This window comes from Salmo trutta, chromosome 8, assembly GCF_901001165.1.
Source record: "Salmo trutta chromosome 8, fSalTru1.1, whole genome shotgun sequence".
NCBI classification, from domain to species: domain Eukaryota; kingdom Metazoa; phylum Chordata; class Actinopteri; order Salmoniformes; family Salmonidae; genus Salmo; species Salmo trutta.
In genome coordinates this window covers 12,915,958-12,929,555 of record NC_042964.1, presented here as the reverse complement: position 1 = coordinate 12,929,555, position 13,598 = coordinate 12,915,958, and the positions used below count along the sequence as shown (strand labels likewise).

General features: G+C 41.7%; 1 protein-coding gene and 1 long non-coding RNA gene across 6 annotated transcripts; one reads left to right on the top strand and one right to left on the bottom strand.

The window, feature by feature from the left end:
* Positions 1–3,439: 3,439 nt before the first annotated feature.
* Positions 3,440–7,329, bottom strand: LOC115198247 (pre-mRNA-splicing factor ATP-dependent RNA helicase DHX15). 5 transcript variants are annotated; one of them, XM_029760049.1, is made up of 3 exons: positions 7,157–7,329; positions 4,690–5,002; positions 3,440–3,597 (listed from the first exon to the last, which is right to left on the bottom strand). In XM_029760049.1, exons 2-3 carry the CDS (start codon positions 4,927–4,929, stop codon positions 3,556–3,558), a joined length of 282 nt encoding a protein of 93 aa, XP_029615909.1. In that variant the 5' UTR covers positions 4,930–5,002; positions 7,157–7,329; the 3' UTR covers positions 3,440–3,555. The 5 variants fall into 5 exon arrangements, with proteins under 5 accessions (XP_029615909.1, XP_029615910.1, XP_029615912.1 ...); XM_029760050.1 differs by lacking the exon at positions 7,157–7,329 and adding an exon at positions 6,573–7,149; XM_029760052.1 differs by lacking the exon at positions 7,157–7,329 and adding an exon at positions 7,050–7,134.
* LOC115198248 (uncharacterized) lies at positions 6,251–9,677 on the top strand. The gene is made up of 2 exons (XR_003879195.1): positions 6,251–6,380; positions 8,872–9,677. It is a non-coding gene; the product is annotated as an uncharacterized LOC115198248 (long non-coding RNA).
* The last annotated feature ends 3,921 nt before the right edge of the window (positions 9,678–13,598 follow it).

The window sequence follows — 13,598 nt, the reverse complement described above, 5'->3', positions numbered from 1 at the left end:
CCTAGCCCAGCATGACGTGCATCTCGTCTGCCACCCCCTGGGCCACGCTCATGGCTGCCTCCCTAATGGGCTGGGTACAGGTCACTGCCTTCTTAGAGCCGCCCAAGAACTTCACCTTCTGAGGAGGGGGGAGAGGGAGAGGGAGAAAAGGAGATGGAGAGAGGAAGAGGTCATTCAAGCACACTCATTTGTACTCTCGCTTTACCTTCCCCACCTTCCACAAATCAGGAGCCAAACCAATACCATTCAAAAGCACTTTACAAAATGATACTGACGATAGCGTTGAGTAAGAAACACAGACGTTTTGAAGAGCAAAGCATTAATAAACTACCATTTACTGTCTGTAAACCCCATGGCAGCATCCCCCCCCCCCCCTATAAAATAGACAGCGAGCTCCAGAGATGCTGCGATGATAGCTTGTATTAGACAGAGTCTGACAGCTCTCTACTGATGTGCACGCCCGGTGGGGATCCCCTCTACTCGCTGTTCAAAACACGAGGAGACCTAAAGTTAGAAATGGTTCCTTCCGCTGGATTAGCCTTGGGCTCGGATGAGTTTTCCGTTAGTAGCAACCAACCTCTTTGCCACGTTTAGGGAAAACACACACTCTGCATTTAACATGTCAACAAATCAAGATGGGGGGAAAGAAGATGGGTTTCAGTGGCAGGATGAGTCTGCAGTAAATAAAGAGTGGGAGAGTTTGTGAGGACACCCAGGCTTCTCATTATTGAGTTATCAGTTGGCTTTTCTTAGCTGTGTTACCGTATACAGGGCATTCGGTAAGTGTTCAGAACCCTTGACTTTTTGTTACGTTACAGCCATACTCTAAACTGCATTAACTACATTTTTTCCTTATCAATCTACACACAATATCCATATCGACAAAGTGAAAACAGTTTTTTAGAAATTGTTCAAATGAATAAAAAATACAAAACTGAAATACCTTATTTACATACATATTCAAACCTTTTGGTATGAGTTTCGAAATTGAGCTCAGGTGCATCCTGTTTCCATTGATCATCCTTGATGTTTCTACAACTTTATTGGAGTCCACCTTTGGTAAATTAAATTAATTGGACACGATTTGGAAAGGCACACACCTGTCTATATAAGGTCCCACAGTTGACAGTGCATGTCAGAGCAAAAACCAAGCCATTAGGTTGAAGGAATTGTCCGTAGAGCTCCGAGACAGGATCGTGTCGAGGTACAGATCTGGGGAAGGGTACCAAAACATATCTGCAGCATTGAGGTCCCCAAGAACACAGTGGCCTCCATCATTCTTAAATGGAAGAAGTTTGGAACCACCAAGACTCTTCCTAGAGCTGGCTGCCCAGCCAAACTGAGCAATCGGGGGAGAAGGGCCTTTATCAGTGTCAAATCAAATCAAATGTATTTGTCACATACACATGGTTAGCAGGTGTTAATGCAAGTGTAGCGAAATGCTTGTGCTTCTAGTTCCGACCATGCAGTAATATCTAACAAGTAATCTACCAATTCCACAACAACTACCTTGTACACACAAGTGTAAAGGAATGAATACGAATATGTACATAAAAATATATAAATGAGTGATGGCCGAACGGCATAGGCAAGATGCAGTAGATGGTATGGAGTACAGTATATACATAAGAGATGATTAATGTAGGGTATGAAAACATATAAAGCGGCATTGTTTAAGGTGGCTAGTGATACATTACATCAGGATGGCAAGATGCAGTAGATGGTATGGAGTACAGTATATACATAAGAGATGATTAATGTAGGGTATGAAAACATATAAAGCGGCATTGTTTAAGGTGGCTAGTGATACATTACATCAGGATGGCAAGATGCAGTAGATGGTATAGAGTACAGTATATACATAAGAGATGATTAATGTAGGGTATGAAAACATATAAAGCGGCATTGTTTAAGGTGGCTAGTGATACATTACATCAGGATGGCAAGATGCAGTAGATGGTATGGAGTACAGTATATACATAAGAGATGATTAATGTAGGGTATGAAAACATATAAAGCGGCATTGTTTAAGGTGGCTAGTGATACATTACATCAGGATGGCAAGATGCAGTAGATGGTATAGCGTACAGTATATACATACGAGATGAATAATGTAAACATTATATAATATAAAGTGGCTAGTGATAAACTGATTACATCAATTTTCTCATTATTAAAGTGGCTTGAGTTGAGTCAGTATGTTGGCAGCAGCCACTCAATGTTAGTGATGGCTGTTTAACAGTCTGATGGCCTTGAGATAGAAGCTGTTTTTCAGTCTCTCGGTTCCAGCTTTGATGCACCTGTACTGACCTCGCCTTCTGGATGTTAGCGGGGTGAACAGGCAGTGGCTCGGGTAGTTGCTGTCCTTGATGATCTTTTTGGCCTTCCTGTGACATCGGGTGGTGTAGGTGTCCTGGAGGGCAGGTAGTTTGCACCCGGTGATGCGTTGTGCAGACCTCACTACCCTCTGGAGAGCCTTCCGGTTATGGGCGGAGCAGCTGCCGTACCAGCGTGTCACGCTGTATAATGATAGGAGACAGGCGCAGGAATACGTAATAGGTTTTTTTCATTCTCCACCAAAAATAAAGTACATTATGAAAACGATGGGGACGAAGACAAACAAACACGTATAAACACTACCATTCAAAAGTTTGGGGTCACTTAGAAATGTCCTTGTTTTTGAAAGAAAAGCAAAAAATGTTGTCCATTAAAATAACATCAAATTGATCAGAAATACAGTGTAGACATTGTTAATGTTGTAAATGACTAATGTAGCTGGAAATGGCAGATTTTTTATGGAATATCTACATAGGCGTACAGAGGCCCAGTATCAGCAACCATCACTCCTGTGTTCCAATTGCACGTTGTGTTAGCTAATCCAAGTTTATCATTTTAAAAGGCCAATTGATCATTAGAAAACCCTTTTGCAATTATGTTAGCACAGCTTAAAACTGTTGTCCTGACTAAAGAAACAATAAAACTGGCCTTCTTTAAACTAGTTGAGTATTTGGAGCATCAGCATTTGTGTGTTCGATTACAGGCTCAAAATGGCCAGAAACAAAGAACTTACTTCTGAAACTCGTCAGTCTATTCTTGTTCTGAGAAATGAAGGCTATTCCATGCGAGAAATTGCCAAGAAACTGAAGATCTCATACAACGCTGTTTACTACTCCCTTCACAGGACAGCACAAACTGGCTCTAACCAGAATAGAAAAAGGAGTGGGAGGCCCCGGTGCACAACTGAGCAAGAGGACAAGTACATTAGAGTGTCTAGTTTGAGAAACAGACGCCTCACAAGACCTCAACTGGCAGCTTCATTAAATAGTACCCGCAAAACACCAGTCTCAACGTCAACAGTGAAGAGGGCGACTCCTAGGCACCAAATACAGGTGTATTTATTTATCAGTATGTTACTACACTAAAGATCAATGACAAGTGATTGAATTTGAAATATTTTTTTATTTTACAGCAAGGCAAGCTTACAGAATTGTACATTAAATTGGTAGTAAATGCTTTAGCTAGCTAGCTGGCTAGGTTCTTCACATCCACTTGGTTTCACAAGATGACAGCCTGGTTTGCTGGTTTTCTCAGGAGTCCCTAAAACATTAAACAACACGAATTACAATTTATACAAATGTCAAATGCCCAAATGGCAAGCTAAATGTATAGCTTGTTGGCTAATTTTAGCTAATCAGCTGGCTTGTTAAAGTTGCACTATGTAGAAATCGTTCCTCCATTTCCTAATTGCTAAAATTCTAATAGTTCGCCTAATTTCAGTTTATGTGACAAAACAAGCAAGTATCGTGTAGAGACACAGGAGGCTGGTGGCACCTTAATTGGGGATTACGGGCTCATGGTAATAGCTGGAGCGGAATCAGTGGAATGGTATCAAATACATCAAACACATGGTTTCCATGTATTTGATGCATTCTATTTGTGCCGTTCAAGCCATTATTATGAGCCATCCTCCCCTCAGCAGCCTCCACTGGTAGAGAATCATTGTACCATCTAAACCACTGTGAAATATATTTTCCATAACCAAAGATATTGTATTTTCAGCTGTTTGAAGCTGGTGTACAAAACCGAAAGTAAAAGATGCAAAAACAAAACTTAACGGGAAGCATAGAAATAGTGATCTACTGCTTCTTAAGACTTGCTTTCAATGAGAATGACAGATCTATAACTCACATTTCTATGTGAATTTGGTCAGGTCGCCCAAAAAGTTACATATTGCAGTTTTAAATAGCAACTTTCGTAGATTAAAGTTTTGACCCAAAAATATGCAGAATCGTTTTTTTCTCTAGCTACATTAACATATTCCTCTTAACTGTACTTTTTTTTGTTGCTGCATGATTCATTATGAAGTTGTAATTACTTACAATTGCTTCCATCCTAGTATTTTTGGCAGCCATCTTTCTGAAGCAATTTGGGTCGCCGAGCTTTATGGGAGTTTTGATAACCACTCGATAGGAAGTCTGCAAGTCTAGTCTGCATGTCTAGGGCCAACTAGAGGGCTGAAAAGGAACTACCCCACATTCAGAGTTGAATTGGAACACCACTTCGGATGCAGGATTGTGCAAAACGGAGGGGGAGGGCTACAACTCATTTTATTTTATTTGAAGTAACTAAGTAAAAGACTGAGTGTGTGTGTGTACCCCCATGCACGAGTCTACCCCTTTCCCTGCTTACCTGTGTGGTCTTGCCGGAGCCTGTTTCTCTGATGAACACGAAGCTCTGGTGGTGTGCCAGGACGTCTTTGAATTGCTCCTTGTACTCCCACATGGGCAGCTGCAGCCTCTTCTTCAGGATCTCATAGTAGCATGCTGTGTGGGGCAGGTTGGTGAACGGGTTGATCTGCTGCTGTATGGCTGTCTGCTTGATGGAGAGAAGGCCCGCACTGCCGCCGCAGACAGCTGGTTTCAGGGCCATGCCAAAGTGCTTGACGTCCCGGTCTCAGTCCCTGTCCTTCGACCGCTAGTCTCGGTCCCTGTCGCGGTCTCACCTGTGGTGGAGGTTACATGTTAGTAGTGTGTCAGACAAGACAAAGCTTTTTTATAATCAGCCAGGCCCCATTCCCTTGTCTTTTCCCATCTCCTATGTCTTACATGTTGTCAGGGCTAGGGGCTAGAGTAAGGGGTACGGAACAAAATGGAATGACGCCAACACAGAAATAGAACAACTTAGATCCGAGAGGGTAAAAGTGCACCGCGGTTCGGCTATGACGTGTCCTTTTCCTCAAATAACATGAAAAGGTTACTGCGCATTTCCCTTTCACGCTACAGAAGAATGTAATCAAGTGTAGCATTCAAAGGTCACATTAATGAAGAAATTAAGAGTCTAAAATATAAGTCAAATGGTTAACACTTTCCTTTCACAAATGGGCGATATCTTTATTTCCTTTTTATCAAGCTACAATGCATGTCCGCACCCAAGAACCCAAGTCTTGAATTTCCTTCTTTGACAAGACCAATGTTGAAAACAGAGTGATGCTGACACTCAGATTTGTTCCTTTGAAATGTATGCCAAACAAAAACCAATGACTGCAAACCATACAAATTTGTTCAAAAACACATTTTATTGAAGAACAGTGCAGATGCAGTTCGGTAACAGAATGATGGGTTGAGCTGTTTGTTCCCATTTTGTTCCCATACTTTGCATCTGCACTGTTCTTCAAGCAAATGTGTTTTTGTAAAACACGTGCAGTGTCAATTGTTAAAAGTAGTCCTTGTTCAGAGTTAAATGGTTTGTTAACTTGGCAATCATTGGTATTTGCTTGAAATACATTTTAAATGGGAAAATCTGAGTCATGATGTTAAAATGGAATTGCCCCCAATGTAGCCTATGTCATGTCTCTTGAGCAATGCACTATTTCCTATAGCTACAGAATTATAAAGGGAAATGTGATGCTCCCGTGCAGTTTAGCTAGTGTAAAGCCTCAGAAGAGATTTTTCAACTAACTTGTTCTTGGCTAACCTTCCTCGTTCTCGATTTGGAAGAAAAGTGTATCTTATAAAATGGCCGTCTACAGTTGCAGGTGGTTCTCCAAAAACCAGAGAATATTCAGAAAGATATTAAATCCACGTTTTGTATCGAGTGAGAAATGTGTGTAGATCATTGTTTTGGTCGCACTGTGTGACCCGCTGTCGTCTACTTCTACACGTGTTTGCGGCCGCGTCGCATAGAAACGATTAGTTCCTGCAAAGATGTTGGAAAATGCAAGATGTCTAGCGGCTAAAACGGCAGGGGAACTCCTCACTCGATTAAAAAAATATTTGGATTTGAGAACTTTCTGAATGTTCTCTTGTTTTCGGTGAACCACCTGCAACTGGACAATTATAAGATACGTTCTCGATTCGGAATAAGTGTATCACGAAGAACAGGTTAGTCGAAATATTCTTTCTGAGGCTTTACACTAACATAGCTAACTGTAACGGATAATGTAGCGTCACATATCCCGTCACTGCAGCTAACTAGCTATATTTCCTAGGAACATCAGCAGACCACCGTGTTGTCTAGGGTACACCAGAACTCATGTCCTTATGGGCCTAGAATGTTAGCATGACAGTCGGTACCCAATTCCGTGGAAGGATTTCAACAATGTCTGTTCTGCCAACCAAGTTGGCCACGGGTTTCAGCACCACGTCGACGTTCACTGACTGAATCATTGGGGTGACATGCAAATGACACATCTCTTAGGGAATTGGTTATTCTCCTTTTCAGTTGCAGAACGTTCATGATAACGTTGTGTCTTAGCTAGCTAGCTAGCGAGCCAATTCGTTAGCTAACTAGCTCGTAGTATCTACAGAACAGAGCCAGCTTCAGATAGTTTCAATGAACTAGTAATGATCTAGCTAGCTAGCATGCTAACGTTAGTTGCAGCCAAAAAATCTCCTGCGCTGTAGTGCCGACGAAACACAAATACAAAGGATCCTCTCTCCATATTATCCCATATACATAACCATTAGAAGACGTTCTCGTTTAACTCGATGAATAATCATCTCCCAAATCCAACTAATGTCGTTTAGACATCTTTTTTTTTTTACACGTACATAACTATCCAAAATAAGGAACAAAAGTAGGTCGATTATGATTTATGCCATGCAATTTCTGCACCTTGCTGCTAAGCACCACAAATATGGCGACCGGAAGCACTTACCTCAATCATTGTTATCTCTGCGAAAATGACAGAAAAACAGCAATTTAACGTGAGTTTTGTCGAGCCAGATATATTCAATATTTGCGCCACCTGAACTGAACTGTAAAGGACAGCAGCTACCGTGGAGTCGGTGGTTGGCTGTCTGGGGACGTTCTGGCTGACCAAATGCAGCCTCCCCCTAATAAAAAAAGAGGGTCCATGTGTAATACTAAATTGACCTATGGTGATAACATAGACAAGATAAACTGAGTTGTAGAATCCATCCCAAAGCCAAAAATGTGAGAACTCACATTTGTTTATAAATGACATGGATATGATAAATACGTATTTGAAGAGGGCTGTCATTTTTTTTTTGTTATTCCAAAATGTGGATGTCATTTCAAGCCATGTCAATCTTTCAAGAACATATGAAAAACCCTATCCACAAGAGAAATGTTCAGTGGTGGCATCGCTTCCAAGAGATTTCTTGAATGTTTCAACCTATAAGATTATGTAGTGATGAATCAGCTGGCACTGGAAACAATCATTGTCATCGACAGAGGTAATTACACAGCTTGGGCATTGTTAACAAGCATCATAATGGCAAATGGCTCATTGCTTGTAACCAGGGATTGATGGCGATGGGGAAGGAGAGGTCAACGTTACAACAAAGCCTCACTAATGCTCTATATCCAAGGCGAATTTAAAATACCAGCCTTTTTTCTCCCTTTCTTTCACAGGCAATTAAATAACAGTCCAATTGTGTGTGAAATAGGCCTGCCAAGCAGAGCTGCTGACAGACATAGAGAAGACCAATACCACACTGACACAGAGAGGAATAGACCTTTTATTTAACTGTGAAAAGGGACAATAGCCTGCTACCTGAATGGAAAATCCTCTCAATAATATCAAGATGTGAGGATTGCAGGGCTGCACTGTAAACACCAAGTAACTGTATAATAATTGACAATAAAACTGGAATTGTTCAAAATAGTTATTTCAACAGATTTGCAAGATCTACGGTGTATTTTTATTTGTTTTGCACCATAGCTGTTCAATTCTCCAAAATGAACATTGACATCTTAGAATAGAATCAATATAACTTAAGTAGACAAGGTATTTAATACATGTTTATCTGGTTCTAAATATTGATTATTATTATTATTATCATTGTGTCTGGAAAAATGACAGAAGATAGCATTTTACTATAAAGATCATCAAGCCAGTTACAGAAATCTACTTACAAACTATTCCTAATTATTCCTTATCTAATGCTGCTCTCATGTTTGAGTTCATTGCAGTAGAGATTCTCCTCCAAAACACTCCCACTCCATTTGGTTGCTTAAATTCTGTCATTCAAGCAACTCCAGTGGTTATCTCTTCAGGCAATTCACTTCTTTTAGCACTGTATTCTTGCATGTGTGGTGGTAGGAATGTTACTTTTTGTGTCCTTTGTCGAATATCATGTTACTTCATTTCAAATAACCAAGCTACTTTGTCAATGTTGTGAAACTATTCCATGGAAAATATTTAACACCACTTAAAACAATCTATGTAGGCCTTTTGTGCTATTAGACAATTATGCTCAATTATACTTTTGATCCAAGAATCTGCAAGAAGCAATGGTTGTAGACATTTTCCATTTGTGTTGCTATTGTGCTGATGCACAGATGTAACCAATGCACCTACCCTTTCCAATAATATTACATATATTTACATATGCCATTCTGTTACAGGGTTAACAAAAATGGAACACAATACGCCCTTCTATCTGTTGTTAGTTGTGTTAGTGGTGAGACAGTGTACTGTGCCAGGAGGCAGACTCAAAAACTGAGGACAAAATTCCTGAGGTCAATGACTTAAATGGCACCCTCTACGCTACCTGTGATGTTAAACCTAGCCGCACGTTACCCCGGGGTCAACCCAAGGTCCATGGGCAGGTCCTCTTCAAGCAGTCCTACCCAGACTGCCAACTGCCGATAATGGTCTACGTAAAGGGTTTTCCCAACAAGAATTTGGGGCCCCCCATCAATGTGGAAAGTGCCATCCACATCCACCGCTACAGGGACCTGAATGAGAGTTGTGATTCGGCCGGCCCCCACTTCAACCCCCAGGGGGGCGAACCATCCCAACTACCCGGGAGACCTGGGTAACTTTGGCTCAGAGTGAGGACAGATCTGCATTCTGCCCAAAGCCCCTGCCACACTGTTTGCCTGCTGTGTCATGGGAGTGAGCAGTCCTACTCTTTGGGATGAGACAGTCGAGCCGGACTGGGAAAAGCCCATTAACTGGAATCGTGCCCTAACAGAGAGTCAACTACAGACAGTGAGAAGTGTTGGATCATGATACGGCATGAACGTTTGAATGAATCACTTAACTCATTCTTACCTTACACAATTGATGTGATTTCGTGACAAAAGTTGCCGCTTTCAAGGAAATGGATGTCTTTTTGATATTTTGAAATTGATTCTACAGACACAGATCTGTGAAAATGTAAAATCTGCAAATCATTTTTGAAATAAACATTTATTTAATGTAAACATATAGTAATTTGTTAATGTATAGTCCTGATATGTTTGTTTAGTATCTGAACACATTCATACACTCTAAGAAACAAGAAAATATCAGCATAATATACAATTAAATAACAAGAGCATTATCACAGTACCACTGAAGGAGACAGACATCTTTGAGAAAAAACTCACAAATCACAGTTTAAACTCCAGATCACAGTTTAAACTGCATTGCTTTGTGAGCTACTCACTTTACAATAAATTGATTTATTGTACCTAGGGTTAGTTAAAGCACATCTTTAGCCAATCATAAGTTATAAACAAGGCCAATTAATAAGGCCAATCACTGTGGAAAATAAGTCACCGTTTGCCCATACACGAATCTCACCATTATTTGATAAAGTGGCAGCAATATTTAGATCCATGGTTTAATCACAAAATTAGACACATTTGGAATGTTAAATATCAGTGCTGATGAGCACCTTAGATGGGGAAAGCACAGAAATATCCAAACTGTAAATTAGGATTTTCACCCCATACCCTTTCAGATCCAGATAGAACAGGTTTGTTTTATATGGTGGTGTCCCGACTCCCCTCATTATAATTATAGACACACACACAGTGATGCTATAAGTGAGCTAAAGCTGGTTGACTCATATACATTCACTGCTTTTCTCTCTCGGCAACTGTGTGGTCTGGAATGATGTGGCCGCTCAATGTGTCGCCCCCTAACCTGCTTTTAAAGGCTTAATGCTCATGCAGGTGTGTCATTTCGATCAATAGAAATAGCTCAACCATTACTCACGGTTGAATAATAATAATATTTTCCCTGTAACATTTAGCTTAAGCTTTAGTTATCCAAGTCTTTTTTTCCCTATGGGATAACAAAGCGAGTGACTAACCAGGTTGTTGGATAGCTCATTTTGCCTGAGTGAGACAGCGGTGCATTGATCAAGAGGGAGTGTGTGGGAGTTCGAGATGACAAAGCTGGCAGTTTCTAAAGATGGTTGTCACACACTGGAGTAATGGGGGCCCTGCAGGTAGTGATGCCCTGAGGTGATGCACTGGAGCAGCCAACTCCAACTTGAAAGGCTCTTGACGACAATGTGCATGATGGGACTTCTCCCAGCAAGGAGAGGCACACAAACAAGCACAATTCACCATTTCAATAGTTACGCCAAAGATTGGGTAGGAGTGTTGGGGGATGCTCCATCTAACAACACGTCAATAGACTATCATGTAAACACTTCAAACATTTGAATACATTTTTTTTTACTTGAAGATGACCTCATTACTATCCAGACCTGGGTCGAATGCATATTGTGTACTTGACGTGTGCTTGATTTAGCATGTCAGGCACAATGGAACCAATAGAATAGTCCCAAAACTGCATACTCCAGGAGAGCATAATCAACAACTGCACAATGCCAGGTGAGCTAAATCAAGAGCACTTTAAGTATTTGAAAGAAAAGAAAATACGTATTTGACCCAAGTCTGTTACCATCCAGGAGAGGGCCGATCCAGGACAGTGATGTCTATCCCCTTACTGCATATATCAGTGGCACCTGTCTCTTCTTATCTCTCCGGCCCACCCTGTTATCTTAATAGAGATCACACTGTACACCTCGACAGTGTGCTGACCCCCGGCGTGGCCTCTCTGCTTATCGGCCCACCACAACTCTCCATCCCTCCCTCCACAACATCATCTGACGCCGGCCTCACAAGGGTGCCTCGGGAGCCATTTTGGTGCAGCGGTAGATTGTTTCCTCAAAGGAAAAGCGGAAACTGTGAGATACACTCTTAGAAAAAAAGGTGTTATCTTGAACCTAAAAGGGTCCTTCAGCTGTCTCCATAGGAGAACCCTTTGAAGAACCATTTTGAGTTCCATGTAGAACCCTTTACACAGAGGGTTCTACAGTACACGGAACCCTGAAGAGTTCTACCTGTAACCAAAAAGGGTACTCCTATGGGGACAGCCGAATAACTCTTTTGGAATCCATTTTTCTAAGAGTGTAGGTCACAACGGACAAAGAACCATCAACAAATTAGAATAGTGACGCAGATGTACGTGTCTGAACTCGACTCGACGTGAGTAGCAACTCAACTTGGGTGATTTTACACAAAGTATTTGCATAACTGCCCATGGATTCTCCACCCCAATTCCCTGTGCATAAACAAATCAAATGGAATATAAATAAGGCCATAAAAAGCAACAACCCGAGTGGTTCCGCATGTTGTTTCCCCCGGGACTTTGTCCTTGTGGGGAAGCACAACACATGTAATTGGACGTAGTAAATAACAGTGAAGAGATGTAACTCTACAGTATATCTAGGACCTTTGTGGAGAGGAGAGGTTGTTTGATGTTTGCTGTTGGGTTCGAGTGATTGATACTAACGCTAATGCTAGCGGGCGGCAGCTTTATTTGCTTCTTTAATCAAAGATAGTATCATCAAAAACATTGCACTGACATATGGGGATCTGAACGTATAGACACAATGCAATAATCACAGCATCATTCAGTAAGCAGACGCTCGCACAAGGGTGGGAACGAGTTGAATGGCTCATCCATGCGTGGGTGTCAAACAAACAGGAAACATGATATCCGACAAGACATTTCACACTGTTTTTTTTTTTACCCTCCCCATCAGAGATAATGACAGACCTGTCATCCACTGAGCAGAAAGTTACACTTTCAAATCACAACACCAGGCAACGACCCCGTGGGCTCGCTCGGTGCACTCTGATTGGCTCCCTCGCCCAGGGATTGCTGATAGAAGTCAGGTAACGTAAAGAAGAGAGAACTGAATGAGACGTGGGACACAGACACACTGCCATTGGCCATCAGTGGCCAGGGCACCTGGCTGGTAAAGTAATTAACCCCGCCGAGTGGTTGGCATGGAAACCGCTGACTCCAAGTGTCCCCCCCACCCTCTGCTCTCCCCCTAGTTCCCTGGCGATGATGGAGTGTCAAATCCCACCACATCCAGCTGCCTCCTGCCTCCTCCAATCACACCTATTAGAGCTGGCAGGCTCCGTGGTGACCCGGCTGGGCCACTGTGTCTGTTTTTCCAGGGTACTGTGTGTGTCGGTGTGTGTGTGTGTGTGCCTGTCCAGGGTAGGAGAGTAGGGGGGGCTAGGCTGAAGTGTTTGGAGCAAAGCATCTCACTGCCGCTCCCTATGTGAGAATGTGATTATATTGTAGTGCTGCCAAAATCCCCACACTGGATCTCAAAACAAATTCACTGACAGGTACATATAATAAGGCACAACTGTACACACACACACACAATTTTTAACAAATAGTATTTTAAAAACTACGTAACTATTCTAAACAAATTCATACTTGCATAAGAACCCAGGCAGACTCACAAACTGACACCCACACATGAACACACACACATCCTTTCTCACACACACACACACACACACACTGTAGTGGAGTGTATACGCAGGTTTACGCCATATACCCACATGTTTTTCAGTGGGCATTGCCTATACTCACTTCTTAATCCCCAGGATGCATATCAAAGTAGTGTAGTGGAGGTATCCTCCGTATCAATTAATAAGGCTGATGGAACAGATCAGAATGCTTAAAATGTTGATAAACTATTATTTCTTCACATTCTAGGCACAGCAATGTGCCATAGGGCGGTAGGCCTACGCGTGAATGTTCAAAAATGCAATTAGCTGGAAAACACCTTTCTAAAATGCATATCGCACATGCAAGCGGTTTTATGGACAGAGATGGATATATCTGTTCGAAATGTAGAAAGAGAGGAGCTCTAAAGATGCAACAACTATCATGGGTTGCTAATATAATTAGTATAATGTCTTTGGCTGCTAGACCATGAAAGAAAGAAAACCAATCGAACAGGAGAACGCATATGAGGAAGTCTTTAAAAAACAATTGCCTCCACGTTTCTATGGTGAGATTTTGGCATTAGGCTACT